This window comes from Papaver somniferum, chromosome 5 (assembly GCF_003573695.1).
Source record: "Papaver somniferum cultivar HN1 chromosome 5, ASM357369v1, whole genome shotgun sequence".
Taxonomy (NCBI): domain Eukaryota; kingdom Viridiplantae; phylum Streptophyta; class Magnoliopsida; order Ranunculales; family Papaveraceae; genus Papaver; species Papaver somniferum.
In genome coordinates, this window is record NC_039362.1 from 133,844,182 (window position 1) to 133,867,243 (window position 23,062).

The following is a 23,062-nucleotide window of genomic DNA, read 5'->3' on the forward strand; positions in this document are numbered from 1 at the left end:
AGAAAGAAGGAAGAGAAAAGAAAACTTACGGTTGAGTCGATAGATTTTAGGGTTATAAGTGTTAAATTTAGGAGAATTCTCCACCGTTGAGATATATGAAATTTTGAGCGTACACGTGTAACGTTAGGACTTAGCAGGTCATTGTTACTAAAGTTAATTTTCTTTTAGTAATTTTTTAATTAATTAACAGAGAAGTGGACACGTCAAGGTCAAACCGAGTCCACGCGGGTCAACGTCATATTCAAGTACCAAACACCAAGCTGGACAAATGTTAGACCAAACAACAAAGTTGGTCAAAACTTGAGTACCAAAAACAAAATAACCCTAGAAAAAAAGGTAGAACCAAATTGAACTTAATACAAAGAACTAGACTATAAGAGCACAACAAACATTAAACAAAGATTAGATGGAGCTTTGGCTAATGCTGAATGAAATATTAAATTCCAAGAGGCTTCTCTTGTAAACTTGGTAGCTATAGGCTCAGATCATGGGCCTATCTGTCTTTCTATAAGTTCAAATAGGGTGCATTTGAGTTCAACTTTTAAGTTTTATGATACTCGGTTGAAGGAAGATTTTTTGCCTTCAAATAATAAAACAATCTTGGAATCATATAACATCCGTGAAACCAGTTGTTGACTTGTTAAACAACATTTCTTCATTAGGGGAAAAGTTAGGCATTTGGAAAAAAGATGTTTTTGGCAAACCTAATAAGAAAATTAAAAACATTTTAAAGTTCATTGAAAATTAAGATGCAAAAAGATTTAGGGATTCGCGCACTAGATTGATTCAGAAAAAGTTGGTAGAATTAGGAATAATATGATTGCTTTAGGAGAAAGAAATACTACATTTTTTTCATGTAACAACACTAAAAAGAAGGAAAAGAAATAACATAGATTGCATCCAAGATAAAAAGGATAGTGTTGTCTCTCCCGGACATGACATAAAAAATGTACTAACTTCTTACTTCTCGGATGTCTTTAAAGCTTCTACTGAAATCTCAGAAAATGAAATTGAAATTTTCTCATACATAAAACCTTGCATATCCTTAGAAGAAAATAACACTTTAATGGAAATCACATCAGTAGGAGAAATATGGGATGTAGTTAAGAAACTAAAATCTAATAAAGCACCAGGGCCAGATGGGTTTCCTATTAGCTTCTTCAAGCATACCTGGGAAACTGTTGGCCCGCAACTGGTGGCAGTGGTTCAAGATTTCTTTAAAATTCAAAAACTTAACCCAGACCTTAATAAAACTTTCTTATTTCTCATCCCAAAAAAAAAATCCAAAAAATCCAGCTGACTTTAGACCAATAGGTCTATGCAACACCCCTTACAAGGTCATAATTGCTAATTTAATGGCTAACAGATTCAAATCATCTTTAGAAAAAATAATCTCTCCACTGCAATCTGCATTTCTTTCTTCTAGCCAGATCTTTGACAACATAATTGTTGCTCATGAAGTGGTACATTCCATGAAAAAAAATAAGAAGACAATAGGAAACATAGGCCTAAAAATCGATATGTCAAAGGCCTTTGATAGGGTCAACTGGACTTTTTTAATTAAAACTTTAACTGCATTTGGCTTCTCTAAGGAGTGGTGTGAGCTAATTTTCCAATGTGTTTCTTCTTCTTCTATTGTTGTTTTTCTGAATGGTCATCCACGTGCAGAGTTCAGTCCATCAAGAGGAATAAGACAAGGGGACCATTTATCCCCTTATCTTTTCATTCTTTGTATGGAAGTTTTTTCTCGTTTATTTTGTCACCTGGAAACTACTAAAAAAGTTCATGGAATCAGATTGACGCCAAAATCAACACCAATATCTTACATATTCTTTGTCGATGACCTTTTGTTGTTCACTAAGGAAGACTTAGGAAACTGTAAAAATCTGCTAGATGCGATTGACTTATTTAATAAAGAGTCAGGTCAGGTCATTAACTTTTCTAAATCAGGTTTGTTCTTCAACAAAAAGGTCCATAAAAAACACCAGGACATTATCTCTAGGCTAATGAAAATAAAAAGAATTAACATAAATGATACCCACCTAGGAGCTCCTCTTTTTATAGGTCTAAGTTGAAAGCTTTTGATAACATAATAGAAAAGATGGAGCAGAGAATAAGAACCTGGTCGGGGAAAATATTATCTCAGCCAAGCAAAATGGTGTTAAATAAATCAATGTTGTCTAGTATTCCCATCTTCAGCATGAGATGTTTTGTGCTACCAAAAAAGATAACAAATCGAATCAATGATATCCAAAGATCTTTCTGGTGGGATAACACACGAACTCTAAGGGTATCTACGTAAAAGATTTTGATTTTCTTCGTAAATCTTAGAACATGGAGGATTGGGTTTCAAAGAAGTAAATAAAATAAACCAGGCAATGATTATAAGAATTTCTTGGAGGCTTGTAAGTCATCCAATTGACTTATGGGCACAAATATTAAAAGGAAAATACTTAAAAAAAGCTGGTGCCCTTCATTCCAAGAAGAAATCCCAAGCTTATTGGGTTTGGAAATGCATTTTGCAGGGAATAGAACATATCAAAAAATACACCATTTGGGAGGTTGGCGATGGAACCTCCATAAACATCTGGCAAGACAAATGGTTACCAAACATGGAAGAGGTTTTATCAAACTGTCCCAACTGGAAACCCCAATATAACACTTGTATCACAGTTAATTGACCGTGAAACAAAGAAGTGGAATATCAACTTGTTAAATTCTATTTTTGAAGCATCTGTGGTCTCTGAAATCTTGAATATTCGGCTTTTCCTAACAAAGGAAGGTTCACTGAGAAAAGACAAGCTCAGATGGCTGCTTACTACAAATGGATAATTCTCAGTGAAATCTCGATATGCCAAGCTTCAAAACATGAATGACTCAACTACAAACAAGACAGGAAAATTCTAGAGGAAATTCTGGAGCATCAACACATCACAGAGAACCAAATTTTTTATCTGGAAATGCTTACAAGACTCATTACCAACTAGACAAAAATTAGGTTCACTTATGGATGTGGAAATGGAATGTGTGTTCTGTCAGCATCCACTAGAAACTACTTTTCACTTTTTTTTCGATTGTGATTATGAAAAAGCAGTTTGGAAACTTCAGCCAATGCCTGCACAGGGAGTAACATCTAACATTGCTTCTCCAAATACTTTCTTTCTTAGATATGTACAATTAATGGATGAGGGGAGATCTTAACTCCATATTCATGGCATTAGCTGCAACTAAATGTTGGTTCATTCGGAAGGAACGATGCCTCAGAGTCTTTGAGAATAAAAACAAAACATCAGATCAATTAGCTAGAGACATACATAGACACTATGATTACTGGCATCCATTAATACAAACATCAGTTACACCACAAAACAACATTACAACTCAAACTCTGATTTACTAGACATTACAAAAAGAAATTTCTATAAATTAAATTGTGATGCCTCATGGATATCTGCTAACTACTAATGATGGCTTTGGTTTCATTTTGCGCAACTGGACAGGTACCTTCAAGGGAGCAGGAATGGGCAGTTGCAGGACAACATCACCAGAAGAAGTTGAAGCTGTAGCTCTGCTGCAGACTACAAATTGGGCCATCACAAATAACTTGCAAAATTTTCTCGTCGGAGCACCTTGATCCCGCTTCAGCGAAATCTGGTTATAGAAGGATATAATCAAACTATGATCAAGTACCTACAAGGAAAACAAACCTCAATTAAGTGGCAATGTGTAGCCATATTAGATGAAGTAAAGAAGATGGCAGCTATATTAGATGAAGTAAAGAAGATGGCAGCTGAACTAATCTCTTTTGGGGGCTTTCATTTTGTGGATAGAAGGGCAAACAAAGCTGCAGACTTATTGCCTAAAAAAGGAAGAGGTACACCTCAACTGATTACTAGTTATAATGATTCACCTTCATTTCTAATTCCAACAATTGTTTTTGACACTGTCAAAGCTTATGAGCATTATAATATGAACTCAATTTCTGTATCTTTTAATGAAGAAACTAATCACACAGATTCAGTCATCGGACGGACAACTCAACCAGAGTTGATTTCAAATGAGTCTGGATCTACAGATTAGTTTCCTTCTCAGTAATATATTTGGTTATTTTCAAAAAAAAAAAGGTATTGAAAGCGTGAAGCAGAATGTGACTCGTTTTCTATTTTTGAGAAACGATGTTATCCTAAATAACCATGTAGAATAGTGGTTGAGCATTCACATACCACACACACAAGGTGGTAAGTTTGAATTCCACCTGCCTTTTTTAATTTTTAGAACATTATTTCTTAAGCTTGACAATTTTACGATTCTTATTGTGGTCAAAATCATTAACTACACTTCAGAGCGTTTGTGAAAAAGATTGAAGCGACGTACGCTTTTAAAAATCATCTTGACATCAAATTAAAAAGTGGGTTAGTTCTTGGCAAAAAAAGAAAGAAGAAGTGGTAGAATGAGATATAACCTGCTTTAGTATTCACTGTCTGGGATTGAAGTGGTAGAATGAGATATATGCTGAAAGGGCAAATCTCTTCAATTAAATATCATAAATGTCTATCTTTTTCTCTATCTTTTTCTTTACTTGTTGATAAAAAATTACAATTACATTAAATCAGTTTTGGAAAAGCCATTTGGAAATTAGAACTATTCCACCAGAGATGGGCAACCAAAGATTAATATTCCGCCTATATAATACACAACCTACTAATCTGGGCGCATGGGTGATGTAGCTGGTTTGACAGTCTTCAACAAAGAAGCAAATTTCTGAAGCAGAGCTAGTCAAGAGAGCAATCATTGCATGGTGTATATGGTCTGAACGGTGTCGTCTTGCAGATGCAGACAGTTTATCGAGGAACATAGTAATGACCATACTACTACTCGGAGGAAAAGGACTAGACAGAATGGACAAAACCTTCATTGGCCACCCCGTCTAATGGATGTTCTTACTATAGATCAAGGTAGTCAATTTCGGATTTCGGATTGTCTCGGTCGACACCGAGATACTGGTACAACTTTGTCTCGGAGAAATTTCGTTTTAAAATCTCGGTAAAATCTCGGTTTCATATTTTATATCCTCGTATCGATAATCACTTAAAAGAAACATAATATTAGTAAATCTGGTTGTTCACCTTCCTCATTATCAACACCAAATAATAATTTTAGCTCAAGAAATTCAAACACAGCAACAAGCAATAATACTAGTGAGTGAATTAATCTTTTTAATTTTTGTACGTGAGATTAGTCCACTCAATTTAAAAAAAAAAAAAAAATCCGGCCAAGACAAATCAATTCCGACCGAAAAACGCGTTTCCGGTCGAAATTTTCGCAAAGATTTCGTCCGACCGAAATTAACAAAATCGTGTCTTCTTGGGCCGAAATCGACTACATAGCTATAGATGTTCATGGCTCACATTATGATGTGTTGAAAACTGGTGGCATCGGTCTAGTTATTAGGGTGCTCCGCAAGGAGCAAAATGCGTCTTTCTTAATCAATCATGGAGTGAAGAGCAGATCTGGGAAGGAGTCTGCTGGGCAGAAGGTCCAAAGACCAGACTCTCAAAGCTAGTGGCTGACATTGTTAACAATGGAAGTTTCAATCTAGACCAGAGACTCCACAATTTAGTTAGTGACATTAGACGCGTTTTTAATCAATTTAATCGTGTCATTATAATACCAAAGGAGATGAATAAGATAACAGACACACTGTCTAAACATGCTAGAATTGATAAGTTAAGCAATGTATGGTCAAATTCTTCCCCCCGTTGTATTAGAGTACAACTTGAGAACGAAATGAGTCATGTACACTATTAATCACTTTTAATAATTTTTTCTCATTTCAAAAGAAAAAAATTGCTTAGTCATCCTAAAATCTTTATACCAAATTATTACCTGCTTGATGTAGATTATTTACACATCTATCTCAGCTGAACGCAAAGCACCATCAAAAGCCAGTCAGAAGACGTCTTATATACAGTAGGTAATTAGAAATTTACACGTCTCAGGTCAAATGTGGTCATCTGAAGTCCTGTAGGAACCATTTATATGATGGTAATGAACAAGATGCAACCATGGTGCGAGTATTTAAGAAGTCTAAGAAAGAACTTCACTCGGCCAAGCACTGAAGCAGAACAACCAAAAAGAAACTAGTGTACATTCTCCATTCCCTGCTTGACGATGTCATCACAAATTTACTCTGTGTCACGGAAGTATCCCTTAGACCTGAGAAAGACAATAAATACAAGGTCAATTTTATTTAAGCAGTAACGAGACATCAGTGAGGAATCTAACCATCTATAAAGTACGGGTGGGGATACTAATAAAGATACAGTTAGGTTTACAAGGAGAGTGACAAAATTAGACAGAAGACTATTAACATAAAATAGTAAAATACCACACTGCCATGTGGCTGCCAGAGAGTTATATGCCAACTAGTGTTTCTAGTTGACTCGTCTAACACTTCGATAATTGTGATGATGGTCTTTCCCGTACTCAAATAGCATCAATCACCCTTCGGTGGTGTCAGTGGACATTGTAGGTTAAATACACAGAAAGTACCAACTACCAACCACCCTCTGCTGTCCATGGCCACTGTAGGTTCGTAGGAAAATTTTAAATTCCACTTATACATCTCGAGTAGGTACGGGACACCGCAGTATGTAGTATGAAAAATGAGCATCATGAAGCGGGATCGAGAAAGAAGTTCGAGGAGTGAGCCGGGAGCGTAAAATAAAATAATAAAATAGGTGTCCAAATTTATAAACTAGAAAGAAGACAACATAGAACACTTAGAAAATCTTAATGAAGTACCTACTTTCTTCTAGTTTACTAGAATATATCTTTCATAATTCATTTCTTTCGTCTCTTGTCATTATTTTGAGCTTTCTAAAGCCGATTTAGTGCTTGTGTATCCTGTGAACTCGGGGTTGGATGTAGGCGAAGATGGAATATTCATTAACTAGGGGTATCTGTTAACATACAGACATTGTATCCATGTACATAGGAATCTGCGATAAACACTGACCCTACGATCAGATAAAGACTAAAACTAGCTAGATAAGTTTTATTCTAGGTTATATTCAAGCTAACCTAGAATATATAGGAGCTAGATATAGATGTGAAGGTATGAGAACATACAATTAGTAGGATATTTAGCCAGATAGATATTAGATATGCTTCAATAATATGCTTCAATAAGACGTTTATTACAGCCGAAAACTGAGGGTATTTAAGTGAAACATTCCTCCAATGTTGGGAGAGGGTTTCTTTCTTGTCAGGAGCGCGTTCCCATCACGATTTCACCGAGGAGCGCAAATTCGCGGTTCTCACTGAGATTCGTGATGACTCTTCATGTTTCCTGGCTACTAAGTCATGAAGTATAGGACTTCTATTATTACCTGCTCATAAGCAAATATACATGTGATGAACTGCCGGGACGTTGGGGGACAGGAGCAAAATAACTAACCATGTAAAAATAATCCGGAGCATAACGCCATAAATCAGATGCGAGTGCGTTAACCACCTGCAAAAATAGGAGACAGCTATATCAATATATAAAGAGAACTAATGACAGAATAAGAAATGGAATCAGTGGTAACTAGAAGAGCATAAAAGACGTGAAAGTCTTCCACCTTTAGGGCCTAATAATGGCAATTAGCCTAGTAATGGTAATTTACAACTTCTGTTGCAAAGTAAGTGAGCAAGTAACAGAATTAGAAAACTTAGAAAACATATTAGTAGTAACGAAAAAATGAAAAACGGAAAACTACCAGCATTTAGATACAAATACAATGCCTTTAGACATAAAAATAATGATGCACATTGCATTTTTCATGAACCAATACTTAAGAAAGGGAAACCAAGTTACCGGGTCATGGAGCTTTTTCGTACAACCTTCCGAGAACCATGTAAAGAAGCTGCAATCACAGAATCATACAGATGATGAGCATCCTCATACTTGATACAAACATGAGATAGCTAAGAGATAAACATATGTAAAGTTAGATTGAGCAGGTATAAGCACGGGCAGGTTAATCATTACTAACAGCCCTACCATGTGAGGGAAAGCATCCACAGCCTTATCAATTATCATACTACTTCGATTGGCGGATGCCAACAAACACAACAAGGAAACAAAAACTACAAGGTCGATGCTGGAAGTTATCCATGAGCAGAAGGATGTACTCATCAAAACAAGTCCAAGATAAAACTATGACTGCGGCAAGTTTGCATTACTTTATAACTCTTCAAATCTCAACCTTGAGTAGCCTATCATAAGCTAGACTTTGACACAAGTAACAGGCAAAACAACAGAAATTAATTACAGTCTTATACATTAATGACTGACCTACTTCAACTGAAATCTCAAGAGGAATTGTCTTAGAAATCTCAACCAAGCCGCAATAAAACGTCAAAGAGCAATTTTAAACAAATCAGTTGAGTGCAAATTATTATCGTGAACGCCATGACTATTTTCGTATCAAATTATGGAGCCTATCTGTGAGACGATAACGAACCTTTTATGCACATCAGTGTGCGACTGCTCACTCCACTTTTCTTCAAGTCCAGCTGTAATGCCCTACACAAGCAAAAAATGACAACTGAAAAACCTAAGCGACATAATATGCAGGCAATAAGTACAGTAACACATATACAATTCCCTTACCTTGCCACTCTTCCAGTTGATTGTGGTGCCGCTTACTTTATTAATTCCTTTGTAGGAGAACGAGATTGTTTTTGTGAGACTTGAGTTGTCAAAGTACTCATTCTCATCAAAATTCTGCAATCATTAAAGGGTACGTACCTTAATTTGATGAAGATAACAGGCTAAAGAGCAACATCACATAATTTCAAACTAATGCAGTTTTAAGAAAAGTAAATTACAACTGTTCAAACCCAAATAAGAGCTGGGGTTATTAAACTCACTAAAATGATTGTACACTCAGATGCCACTTCTGGACGACCTTCAACAACCACAGAATTCAGAAACTTGATTATCTGTATCAAGCAAAGAGCAGCAGATGTGAATCTCAAGCAATTAAAAATTAGGATGTCAGGTTTCGACAACCAATCCCTCAAAATACACAATAGAAATGAAATAAAGGATCCATCGTAGGGATATCCTGGACACGATTCTGCAGTTTCATGTATTTGAGAAGTTTAACCTTCTTGTCTACTTTATTCAGACGTCTTTGAAGCGAATAATCACCCGTAAACTGCAAACAGTGAGATTGCCAAGTCAAACGCGCATCATAAATGTCATAAGAGACTACAATTAACATATCAACTAGCGACCAAGGAGCCAATTCTCAATCTGAAATTTAATAATAAAAGAGAGAAATTACGTACAGCAGTTGACCAGAACTTAGGAATTGATTTGATAATATCACCCCTTTGCTTGTAGAGATGAGCTTGTACTCGGTCATCCTGTTGCTGCTGCTTCACTTTAATCTCCCATAGCTCCTTCTTACAAGTATCTTTCAAATTTCGTATCCTGAGAACAGTCTTTTTTTTAACCTGTATGACAAGTCCAAGTCCAACAGTAGACGAAAATACAGTGTAAACCCTTTAACAAAGTGCCTTTCTTTTTTCTAAAACATGAAAACCCAAGGCGGAAAAGTAAAACAACAACAGAAGGAACCAATAGCTGGGATTAACAAGTCTCACCCTGTCAAGCTTATGTTGTACTTGCATCAACTTTTCCAAGGATTCAACAAGGTCAAGGTCGACCCTGCTTATGGCTGCGACCTTCTTCCACTCTGTGATGAAGATTTTTCTAATGAGATTCATAGATAGGAATTTCAGGGTAAAACATTACACTAAAAACTATCAAATCACTTTCTTTTGAACTTAAACAAGAAACTCCCATCAATTTTATGAAACAGAAAAATCAAAAATTAAAACCCTAACTTTCTTACCCTCTAGGTCAGCTTTCTCTTTCTGAATCAGTTCTATCCTCATCGATTTTTTTGGTATTTTCATTTCACTCAGCCTCTCATACTTATCTAGATACTTTCGAATCCCCAATATCATCTCACCCTCAGCTTCTTTTACTTTGATTCTTTTCTCTTTAGATCTCTTTCCGACTTCTCTGTCACAGGTAGCTTAAAAGATCTCTTAACTTTCACCAACCTTCCTGATTTCGTCAATTCGTTTAACTGAGTCGATAAGATTCTTTTAAAGTTCTGCGGAAGCCCTCCTACATAATACTTTTCTTCAATAAACTTTGAAATTGCAGGTTGACTTGATCCAGATTTTGCTTTCAAGCTAGAAATCGCTTCAATTACCATCCGTATCAAACGAGAAGGCGGAGGCGGTGGAGAGTTATTCATAGCTTTGGCTTCAATTTGATATACTCTCCGAATCTGGTTTGGGGCTTATGATTTGATGGGATTATGACAGACCATTTTTATACGGGTCTAGATATAGAGAAGCACCGCGTCAGTAGAGGGGACACGTCACCGTCATGACGTGCGCGTTCCACAAGTCATGTGAGTTGAACATATTTATTTATTTTCGATACAAACAACAAACCATTTCCGCATGTGGTAATCGGTGTTTTAAGCCCGGACGGGACGGTTGAACCGAAGAACCGGTGAACTAGTAAGAAAAACGGTCTGGTTCAGTACTGACCCACTAATATGTTAAAAAATCATTAAATCCAGTGAACCGCACGGTGTAACCGGTGAACCAGCTGATCAGTTGGGTTTTTGACGGTTCAACCGTTTAGAAGTTTTTTCTTTCCCAAACATTCATCAAAAATTTTTAAACAGATCTTACATCTGTTGATTCAGTTCCAATTGTGAGTTTTTTTTTACTTTATACAATTGAAAGATAGATTTTACTTTAAAGAAACATATCCAGAATCATCCATCATCAAATCCATTCATGGAAATTTAATTAAAAAATCTTCTCTTTATACAATTGAAAGATGGATTTTACTTTAAAGAATCAGATGTAGGATCATTCATCATCAATCATGGAAATTAAAAAAAAGATCCTCTCATAGAAAAAAAGATGAACCCAGAAATTAAACCTTAAGATAATAGGAAATCGTTGGATAAATTTGGAAAGAAAGAATTTATTGACGGATTTCTCCTGTGTGCTGTGTTGGTAATAAAGAGAACAAATCAAGCCAGCAAAACAAAAAACTGAGAAAATAAACAGTTAGACGGTAGGAGAAGGAAAAGTATATGAATGGAGTGGTTTGGATTTAGGATATATATCAATAGGGGCCCATTAATAATTGTTTCTTTTTTTTTTTGAAGGAGAAAATGTCATTTATTTATAAACAGATCGATTACCCCTCATTATATCATGAGTAAAGGTAAGATACATTGAGGAGGGTCATGAGTATACCAACTCCTGGTTACATTTTCATCTTTAGCATATTTACATAATATATGTGCTATCTGATTAGTACTTCTGGGTACTGACTTAAACACAATGCTTTGAAATTCAAAACAACTTTCTTTGGCTCTCATGATCTCCATCTTTATGTTTGCAGGTACTTGATCAATCGGACCATTAATGGCAGAAGCTACACCTTCAGCATCACCCTCCACTATAACTTTCTCCAAATTTAGTTGTTGCGTCAGAGAAATACCCAGATTAAACGCCCTTACTTCGGTTTTCAAAGGAGATATGTCAGAGAAACAGTATGTAATACCTCCCAGAAATCTTCCTTCACTGTCTTGAGCCACCGCAGCAGCAGCACCAACGTTCAAGCGAAACGCAGCATCAACGTTTATTTTAACAAAGGGAAAAGGGGGTGATTGCCATATTTCAGACATAAGTGGTGTATCCTGAAGTTCTTCTTGTTGTGCAGAAAATTGTTGACTGTGGTGTCTTTTAAAATCCTCCCAAGACAATCTCATGCATCTTTCTTTTGAGAACTGCACTCCATTGAAAACAATATCATTCCTTGACTTCCACAAGTTCCATAGTAAACAAGACCCAATAATAAAAGTCCTTCCACCATCATCTTCCTGCAACCATATGGTGATAATCTGTTTGATATCTGTAACTCCTGAGATATTGGGGAAGTTAAATGGAAAATCATTGAAGACGCTTCTTGCGACCGGACAATCAAATAGGAGATGAAAAACTGATTATGTGCATTGTAAACAAAAAGAACAAAGAGAATTAATTGAAGGATTGAATCTTTTTATATTTTCTTTTACTGCCACACCGTTATGCACTACCTTCCAGATGAACAATAATATTTTTGGTGAGATATCTTTAACCTTCCAGAACGTCTTCCATGGGAAACTACTTATTGATGAAGAAGAAGCACCATTTGCTGCCAACAATTTGTAACAGGATTTCGTCGAAAATTTACCGGAAGGAGTTTTCAACCACATGAGTGAATCTTCCATAGAATCCTCATTTGATAAATATAGATCTGTTATGTTTGCAACAATATCCTCCGGGAATAATTCTTGTTACAACTCTATGTTCCAGGTACTTGCATTTTGGTTGATAAGATCTGACACCATAGTATATTGTGTCGAATGAAAACCAATATTCCTCAATCTATTGCCCAAAAGATTCGACACCCGTTGATCATCCCAAATATTAATTTCATCACCCCTGTTAATTAACCAGCAAACATTACTTTCCATATACTCTCTAACTTGTAACATGCCTCTCCAAGTTGATGAGGAATGATTAACATCCTTTGCATTCCAGAATGAAGAACCCTTTAGATACTTAGCGGTTAACAATTGGACCCACATAGAACTCTTATCATTCAGAAATCTCCAAACCAATTTGCACATTAAAGATTTATTAACCTTCTCCATATCTCTTATACCCAGACCACCATCATCTTTTGATTTACAGATTTTTTCCCAATTTATAAAATGTAATTTCTTCACATCCATTTCATGACCCCGCCAAAATGAACACTGAATTCTCTTAATTGTAGCCAATACAGTTTTTGGAATCAAACAAGTACAAAAGAAGAATATGGGAATAGAAGAAATAACTGATTTTGATAAAACAGTAGTACCCGCTGTTGAGAGAAAATAATTCCTCCACCCTGAGAGTCTAGATCTAAATTTGTCAACAAGAAAATCAAAACTTTGAACTCTTGAATCTGCTGACAAAGGGAAAATTCCCAGATATTTTTCATTCCTTCGCATCTCTCTAACACCCCAGTCTGATAGAGTTGTTGTTTTTCTCCACTCCTCCACTCCTCCGCTAAACGCCACTGCAGATTTACCAAAATTTATTTGTTGACCAAACCAATCTGAGTATTGTTTGATTAATCTTTTCAAGTTTTCCACATTAACTCTGTCATTTTTCCCAAAGAAGAATAAATCATCTGCAAACATTAAGTGAGAAATCATTGGTGCCCATCTATTGATTCTCAACCCTTGATATAACCCTTCTTCCTCATATTTCTTCATTAGCAAAGATAATCCCTGTGAGCATATTATGAAAAGAGTTGGAGATAACGGACACCCTTGTCGCAAAACCCTTTCTCCTACGAAAAAACCTTTTGAAGCACCATTTAAGAGAATAAAGAAACTTGCAGATGTGACACAATTCATAATTAACTGTAAAGAATGACCCCGAACACCAAGTAATTGCAGCATCTTCTCCAAAAAAGACCAATTGACTCTGTCATACGCCTTCGACATATCAATCTTTAGAGCAAAATATCCTTCCTTTGATTCAGATTTCTTCATGGAATGTAAGAACTCCTTCGCACTCACAATATTATCAGTGATTTGTCTCCCTTCTACAAAAGCATTCTGAGACCATGAAATAAAGTGCTGCAAGTGACATTTTAATCTATTTGATATCAGTTTTGCCACCACCTTGTATAACACACTGCATAAAGAAATTGGTCTGTACTCATCTGCAGTAAGAGCATTATTTTTTTTACTATTAAAGCAATGTTAGTGTGATTTAATGCCTCTGGTAAACTTCCTGGAAGAAAGATGTTCTGAATAAACTTTGTAACTTCTTCCCCTACAATCTGTCAAGTTTGTTTGAAGAACAAAACCGGATAGCCATCTGGACCAAGACAGCTTAATGACTTCATTTTAGAAAATATCTTCCAAACTTCTTCCTTATCTGGGACACGTGAGATTTTGTTGCTTTCTTCATCCGTCAATTTAAAGTCAGAACTAAAGTACTTAACTTCCAGATTCTCGTATTCAAGTTGTTTGAAAATTCCTTTGAAGTGATTTATGAGATTCACCGCAATTTCCTCTTCATTAATGCACCAAGATTGGTCTTCTCTCTGTAAGAATCCAATTCTATTCTTCTTCCTTCTCTTCTGCACGTACAAATGGAACTATTGTGTGTTCTTGTCTCCATGTCTAGCCCAATTTATCTTCATTTGTTCCTCCCAGTAAGAAGCCTCCATAGCAATGTACTCATTGAGGTTAGTCATGATTTGTTTTTCCCTGCACAAAGTAGAATTGTTAGGATGTAAGGATTGAATATAAAGTAATTCTTTTTTCAGTTTTCTGATTTTTTTTTTAATACAACCAATCTTTCTCTTACTCCAAACTACAAGAAAAGAACCTAGAATTTTCAAAACATTTTGAAGATCAAAACTAGAATTTTGAGACCATATAAAAGAGACATAGTTTAAAAATTCAGGATGTTTGCACCAGAAAGCTTCAAATTTGAAATTCCTCTGAATTCTAGGAACAGATCGACTAGTGTTGAGAAGGATAAGACAATGATCACTAGAATTCCTAGGCAGATGAAGAACTCCAGCAGATTCAAAAGTTAAACACCAATCAGGAGAAGCCAAAACCCTATCAAGCCGTTTTCGAATATGATAAGAACCCTCTCTACCATTATTCCAAGTATAAGCTGGTACAGAAAATCCCATATCAATGAGATGATTTTGATGGATAAAGTTATTGAAATGTTGAATGGATTAGTTTAGAAAGGTAATCCACCTATTTTGTCTCTACTAGAAGATATTGCATTAAAATCTCCAATGCAGCATTTTCTTTTAGGGAAAAGATGGGTATTGATAGAAAGGTTAATCCAAAAGTTTGCTCTGTCTGGTAAATGTGGAGGACCATAAAGACAAAACAAATGCCAAGGAGGAGTAGGACCAGAAGTGTGGACGAAGACATGAATAACACTGAAGGATTTTGAGATAACTTCTATTTAAACATCGTCTTGCCATAAAAGCCACAGACCACCACTGCGACCTCGAGAAGAAACAACAGTATAATTTGAGAATCCAAATTGTCTAATGATCTGTAAAGAAGATGTCTCACTCATTTTTGTCTCAGATAGAAAGCATATTGAAGGATTACACCTCCTGAGGAATGATTTTAGTGTACGAATTGTTGGGTCATTCCCCAATCCCCAACAATTCCACGAGAATACTAACATGGAAACTCCGGCAATTGAGGGCTCACCGATGTTACCCTATCGGTGTTTTGAGAATGAACAATTTTCTTAGCATGTTTTGTCTTAGGAGAACCAGAATTGTTTTGAGAAATTCTCTTAGAACCTCTAGTATATGTAGCACATGCCATAGACTTCCAAGAATAACTTCCTCCACTTCCTTCGACTTGGTTTATGACTGGATATTCAACAATTTGACCGTTGTTAGCAGTTTCCACAATAACTTCCTTCTTTTTTTGGATGGTTACATACTTTTTCCTCATATTACGCAGAGGGATATCTTCCAGCGTGTTCTCCCCTGTTTTTTCGGATGAGATTAAAAATTGAAACCCGTAACTGGTGCAAACTGCATTGTAGGATTAGTAGGAAGATTTGCAGTTACTCCGATAACTGACTGCTTTTGCAAGTAAACAGTATTGTCAGTTATAGACGATAAGATATCATCATTCAAATTTTCAATTTCTTCTCGAGACACGCTGGCATTTGATGTGGCTTGACATGTCAACAGAGTTGCCTGAGTGTCATTCTGATTAGATTGGATTCTACCGTCATCATCCTGTGCCCGTCTTTCTTCATCACAATCTACCAGTAAGTTATGGTTAAAATCTTCACGAATCCTTAATGAAGCATTAATCATGGGGCTGAATTTTGGAGTGAGAAAATTGAAGGCATCTTCAAGCATTACGTGAGGACATTCAACACGGATGGTATCTTTAATATGATTTAATGTCGGACAGAACTTCATCCAATGTCCAATGAATGTAGTTGAACCCTAATCAATCTCACACTGATTCAAGGTACAGTTGCGCTCCTTACGTCTCTGATCCCTACAGGATACTACGCACTTGATTCCCTTAGCTGATCTCACCCACAAGCAAGAGTTGCTACGACCTAAAGTTGAAGACTTGATAAATAAATCTGTCTCACACAAAAAAGTCTATTGGAATAAGATAAATCTGTCTCCCACAGAAATACCTATGAGTTTTGTTCCGTCTTTTGATAAATCAATGTGAACAGGAACCAATTGATAACCAGACTTATATTCCCGAAGAACAGCCAAGTATTATCAATCCCCTCACAATAATCTTAATCGTATGGAAACGAAACAAGATATTATGGAATCACAAACGATGAGACGAAGATGTTTGTGACTTCTTTTTATCTTGCCTATCGGAGATCACTCTCGAATCAATTCATGAACATTATAGCCACGAGTTGCAAAGTCTTTAATATATAAATGCATTAGTTTATGTGCACAACCGATTTTAGAACTTTAACCTTCAAGTATGCAATTGGGTACGCATAGTTGAATTACCCGGACTAAGTTTGGGTTTCGCCAGTACGCAAATGGGTACGTGTACTTCCAAACCCATCAGAAATTCTCAATCATGAACCTTACGCCAGTACTCATATGCATACGCATACTTAGGTTCCCTTACTTCTCAAACCAACAGGTATGCATACAGGTACACATACTTTGGTTCCCGGACATGGATTACATATGTGCAAGAGTACACAACATGTCACAATCCAATAATGATTAAGTGTTCTAAATTCTTATTTTAATCATTGAAATTTTCTTAGAGGATGACAATAGTCGTTTTCACACACTATTAGCATCAAAGCAATTTTCAAGCTATTAAAATAATCATAACGAAACATTCCAAGTCTACACCAAATGATTGTATCACACAAACCATGTAAGATGTTACTCGGAGGTTTTCACATGATCATCTTTTGACTTGCATCAAGAATATAAGATGAACTTGGTTGAAGCGTAAGCTTACCAATATATATTTCGAGAAATATGTAAGCGAGTTAATCTCAGCTCAAAATCTCAAATGTGTATAATCGGCAACTATATAGTAGTACGACTTTTGTCTCAATATAGGAGATAAAGTAGAAATAGACTTTCCAAGTGATAGATGAGTTTTAATCACCACATACCTTTTATTGATGAAGTTCCACAAGCTGTCCTTAGTAGTTCTTCGTCTTCAATTGATGAACGCCGTGAAGTCTAATGTTCAACTACACAATCTATATCCTAGTCCGAGATATCTATAAGTAGATTATAAATAAAGACTTATATTTTTGATCACCAAAATTGACAAACATACTTGAGATAGTAACGCATGCGAGTTTGACCGAGCAGTGCTCTAACACTAATGCTTAACTACACAATCTATCCTAGTCTGACACATTACTATAAGTATACTATAAATCAAGACTTATAGTTTTGATCACTAACATTGACAAACAAGCTTGAGATAGCAATCGACCGAGCAGTGCTCTAACAATCTCCCCCTTTGTTAATTTTAGTGATAAAACTATCAATACATATGGATTACAAAATAAATAAACTTTGTAGCTTCTCATCCAAATGCTTGATCTATTTAGTTCTTCAACATTATTCGAAATCTTCGTCACTTCCAAGTACTCCAGTGATTCTGAACGTGTTCAACTCAGCATCATAGTTGTTGAAGATCCGTAACAATAACAATGAGAAAACAATTGCTCTCAATTATTGTTATACAATGTCATATTATTATTACACAACATCAAAGTTCAATTGTACCACAACTTGACAACAATACTATGGTGATATGTATCACTCTCCCTTAGACAATACTTAATCTCACAATGAAAACCACTCCCCCTTACATAATGATCCATAAACTATATGTATTTGTAGTATGCACTACACATTAATTCTCTCCCTTGTTGTCAATATAAATTGGCAAAGGTACGAAAACTAGTGGGATCCTAATGAAATTTCCATAGAGATACTTCATGACCAAAAGAGAACAACATATCAACTTGTTTCGATGATTTCACATAGTCGAAACTTAGTGTATACAAGAAAAATCCTACAATATTCCACATCCACACTCCCCACAAAGATTTGACAATTAAACACAAGTTAAATTAAAAACTCCCCCCCCCCCCCCCCATAAAATGTCATTCCCGAAAGAACAACAAGAGCGACCTTACTTTTACAAGAAAAGAAGGATTTCTCTGGACATTAACAAATCATATAAAATATGAATTTGTATCCAAAAATATCAATTGAATTTACCACAAAGAAAATGATCAATTCAATTGGCTATGCTCAATATAAGAAATGTGGATCAGGGAAAGACCAATACTACGGAATAATCAAAGATTCATTCTGTTTTTCATCACTATTTGCACAATGACATATAATAGACTTAATCTTTGTAAACAAAAATTCATCATATCTTCCATCAATATTTGCATAATCACATAATAGGATTAACTTTTGTTGTCGAAAGTCCATTCTATCTTTCATCAATATTTGCATATCGACATATAATAGAGTTAACTTATGAACACATATGGGACAGTGAAGGTTCATGGACGTAAACAACATATCCCATAACAATTTGCAATATATAAAACCATAAAGACTAGTACTGCAAAAATTATCTTCCAAATAACTTAGAATTTAAATAAATAAATCTAAAACATTGCAAGATGAAAATGTTGGCAATAGCTATGTGTAATCACAATAATGGCTATTCCAAACCCTAGTTATCCTTCTTAAAAACACAAGAATAAATTATCATAAGAAGGCCCCTAGATAAAGACAAACGCGTAATGCACATACAAGATGATTTATCCTTAGAGGGTAGAATCAATTCTTTTCGCACGGATTTGCACCAAGAATAACTACCAAATGCGTATAAAAATATTTTCTTAACAAAGAAGAACATACAAAGTCATTAACGACCATGCACCATAGTTCACATAAGATGATTGCGAACATTCAAAAATCCCATAACAATGCGTACTACAACCCATTCTTGAACTTCCTTCTTTGTGATTCACCAACAACATTCTTGTAAAATCTACAAATGAGCTTAGAAGAGTAGTACTCCAAGAATCCAAGTTCCCAAGTCCAAGAGAATTGGAACAAGTGCGACGAAACGGAGTAAAACACTCAATAACAAGAGATAGGACAAATACCAATCTTAACTCATCCGAATTCTAGAATTCTCATCTCCATTTTGAAGAGAATTCATATAGGAAGATATTGCAGAAAGAATGAGGTCCTTCCGAGTTCGGACGAAGAAGTTACGGCCAAAACAAGTTTACCGAATATCGACGTCTACAGGCAAGTATGCATACCGGTTTGCAAACAAATTTTCATGACCTGGAGCAGTAAGCAAACAGGTAAGCATACCCCTGGTTTTTTATTTTAAATGATGGTATGCGTACCTGGTATGTGTACCATGAAGTCCAAACATCCCGAACTACTATTTTCAAACCTAACATTTAAGAACCTTAAACACATATCAAGTTAGATAGAAATGAAGAATAAGCAAGGTACGTGGATCATTATAAGTACTTTAAGCAAATAAAAACACAAATCTTTTTCAAGTTTATAGGCATACCTTTTTAGAAGAATCCAATCGAATTCTACATCCTTACCGAACATAATTTGTGCGCCCTGATAAGTGCCTGAAATACATCTTTTGAATGTCAATTGCTTATGCTTTTCTTAGTTATTTCTCTTGTATTTTTGTATATTACATTTGTTTTCTATTTTGCAGATTATGGAGTCATGCGAACGTAAAAGAAGAAAAATAGGTGCTTAATTCATTGCTCGGAAACATCGACCGCGATGAACACAAGCATAGCGGGCACACACGGCTTCAAATGGCCAGACAAGGAAGTACTGGAAACTGCTGAAGACAGACGGCTCAGTACTCAGAATTGGCTAGGAACTATTATCCATAATTGTTAAATGCATCCAGTTTTCTACTAAGGGCCACCATCCTCTTATAGTTATAACAAGCAGCTAGACCTAGGTTGAGCTTTTATCACGACCAGCTTCCTGCAGAATGCTAGTTCTCTGCACCTAGCTCTCTCCCTCTCACGACTGCACCAACGCCGGCAAGCTCAGGTCTGAGGGGCTACGTTCGAAGAAGTAGGAGAGGATTTCATAGGTTAGGACAGGGATTTGGAAACTGAGACAGGCACACAATTATGTTGTGTTTAGACAGGATTTCAAGCATGAACACAGGGAGGAAGAAGTGGTGACTACTGCTCATAAAAGAGATGAACGGAAAAGAATAGGAAGCCTATAAGAGTCTGTTAGACATCAAGAAGAATGAGTTTGCCGTTAATGTGACTTTGGTTTGATTTTCAATTCGTTATTGCTGCCAAGAGTCAGTGAAGAAGAGAAGCTACATTTGATGGTTTGGTTGAATAATAGAGGAGGAATTGGAGCAGATTGATGAAGATTTTGAGTTCTGAAATGATTTGAATGAATGGGTTTGTGTTATGTATGAATTCTATGCAGGGAAGGAGCTGTGGAAGATTACAAATCCAACAGAGCTTTATCTTTCACCAGTTTGCAAGACGTACATTACATTTTCGAGAAAATGTCTGAGCGAGTAGTTCTTTACATTTCAGATTCTTCTGCAACCAGGTTTTCCCTGGACTTCTGTGTGTCTTTGTGAATGGTCGGGACAGGGTTTTGAGTTTGAGAATAACACGGAATTGGTGGTGCGAGTTATATATACATTTGGGTTTTAATATGACCGGAGAGTTAGTTCTGAAGACAAGTTGTTGCCATTGGGTCTGTGATTGAATGGGTTGAGACATGATTTAGAGGCTTAAAAGGACAGGGCACATGAGTGAAGACTTGGCCGGAAATTCAGTGGCAAATAGTTGTTGTAGTTGGTGTTTAATGGTTCATATTGAAGACAGGATTTGGAAGTTGCGAAGAAATATTTGGGTCCATAAAAACATCCAAGAAGAAGTGATTTTGCGGAGTTTTGCTTGTTGGAGTTGTTTAGTTCACGAGTTTACAGGGAATTGAGAACTATAAAAGCCTGGAAAAAGCTACAAAAGAGAGAATCCCAGACCCCATTACCAATGCTCGCAACCCTAACTTCAGCGAGCTTTTGCTCGCTGAAAACCATCATCATCCATCATCCCCACCTGCATAACCTTCACCACCTGCCTCCATCAGCATCATCTCTTTCACAACATACATCAGCACCGCCATCTCCATCATCGCCAGTTTGCACCCCTGTTTTTCATCTCCACCTGCATATCATCCACAGCAGCACCGGTTCAGTTCCATCCTCCATACCACTTCACCTGCATCCATCCGCACAGTAGTAGTGACTCTTGCTCAAGCTAAAGCACCAGTTCCCCTCTCTACCAGCACCATTATCCCATCTAGCCTGCAACGCCATCATCCGTATCAACATTCCACACATTCCGCAGTTGCAGTCCACCACAATCGCGTTCATCACAGCTGGGTTGTTGTATTGGTTTGCTTGTTGTTAAAAGTTTCTTTTGTTTGTGTTGATGGTGGTTTTTAGCTTAGGGTTAAAATCGTAAAACCTTACATCTGACATGACTTCACTATGACCGCTAGTGCATTTATTTAATCATCCAACATGCCTAAGTAAGAATTACCAGGGTACCTTTTTTTATGCATGTGTCATGTTCCACGGCATAACCCTTAATATTGACCGGCATCATCTTCGTACATACCAAACCCTAATTTTCACGCCACCGTGCCAATGGAAAACCCTGCCAGCCACGTCTCCGCGCTAAGGCATGTCGACCATGCCAGCCGCGCCACCGTGCCAATGACAAACCATGTCAGCCACGTCTCCACTCCAAGGAATGCCGACCATGCCAGACGCACCACCGTGCCAATGGAAAACCATGCCACCCACGTCTCCGCGCTAAGGCATGCCAACCATACCAGCCGCACCACCGTGCCAATGGCAAACCATGCCAGCCACGTCCCCGCGCCAAGGCATGCCGAGCATGCCAGACGCACCACTGTGCCAATGGCAAACCATGCCAGCCATGTCTCCGCACCAAGGCATGCCGACCATGCCAGCCGCACCACCGTACCAATGGAAAACCATGCCAGCCACGTCTATGTGCCAAGGCATGCCAACCATGCCAGCCGCACCACCGTGAAAATGGCAAACCATGCCAGCCACGTCTCCGCGCTAAGGCATGTCGACCATGCCAGCAGCGCCACCGTGCCAATGACAAACCATGCCAGCCACGTCTCCGCGCCGAGGCATGCCGACCATGCCAGCCGCACCACCGTGCCAATGGCAAACCATGCCAGCCACGTCTCTGCCAAGGCATGCCAACCATGCCAGCCGCACCACCGTGCCAATGGAAAACCATGCCAGCCAAGTCTCCGCACTAAGGCATGCCGACCATGCCAGCCGCGCCACCTTGCCATGACAAACCATGCCAACCACGTATCCATGCCAAAACGAAGGGTTGAAACAATCAACGACCACCCTTCCACCTGAGATGCAGATCTCAGAAGTCCAAGTTCGCCACCCAACACATGGAAACTTGCGGCCCAAAGCCGAACATAACGGTTTATGCAAACCCTAATTTTGGCCGCGCCTAACACATGCCAAAGCCATGCTCGATGCTGGCTGCCAAAACGAAGGGTTGCAACAATCAATGACCACCCTTCTATCTGAGATGCAGATCTCAACGGTCCAAGTTCGCCACCTAACGCATGGAAACTTGCGGCCTGAAGCCAAACATCACGGTTTATGCAATCTCTAATTCTAGTCGCGCATAACACATGCTAAAGCCATTCACGACGCTGGATGCCAAAACGAAGGGTTGCAACAATCAACAACCACCCTTC

The 23,062-nt window shown here is 37.3% G+C and overlaps 2 protein-coding genes across 6 annotated transcripts; both read right to left on the reverse strand.

The window, feature by feature from the left end:
- Positions 1 to 5,917: 5,917 nt before the first annotated feature.
- On the reverse strand, positions 5,918 to 10,399 carry LOC113282782 (NAP1-related protein 1-like). Of its 5 annotated transcripts, none has more exons than XM_026531866.1 (10): positions 9,912 to 10,399; positions 9,661 to 9,752; positions 9,343 to 9,510; positions 9,159 to 9,209; positions 8,920 to 8,991; positions 8,660 to 8,773; positions 8,511 to 8,572; positions 7,862 to 7,910; positions 7,460 to 7,516; positions 5,918 to 6,216 (listed from the first exon to the last, which is right to left on the reverse strand). In XM_026531866.1, the coding sequence occupies exons 1-10, from the start codon at positions 10,024 to 10,026 to the stop codon at positions 6,211 to 6,213; spliced, it is 786 nt and encodes a 261-aa protein (XP_026387651.1). In that variant the 5' UTR covers positions 10,027 to 10,399; the 3' UTR covers positions 5,918 to 6,210. The 5 variants fall into 5 exon arrangements, with proteins under 5 accessions (XP_026387651.1, XP_026387649.1, XP_026387652.1 ...); XM_026531864.1 differs by lacking the exon at positions 5,918 to 6,216 and adding an exon at positions 6,928 to 7,355; XM_026531867.1 differs by lacking the exon at positions 5,918 to 6,216 and adding an exon at positions 6,928 to 7,358.
- Positions 10,400 to 11,303: 904 nt separating this feature from the next.
- Positions 11,304 to 15,647, reverse strand: LOC113279629. The gene is made up of 3 exons (XM_026528306.1): positions 15,368 to 15,647; positions 12,461 to 13,861; positions 11,304 to 12,022 (listed from the first exon to the last, which is right to left on the reverse strand). Exons 1-3 carry the CDS (start codon positions 15,645 to 15,647, stop codon positions 11,304 to 11,306), a joined length of 2,400 nt encoding a protein of 799 aa, XP_026384091.1.
- Between the last annotated feature and the right edge of the window lie 7,415 nt (positions 15,648 to 23,062).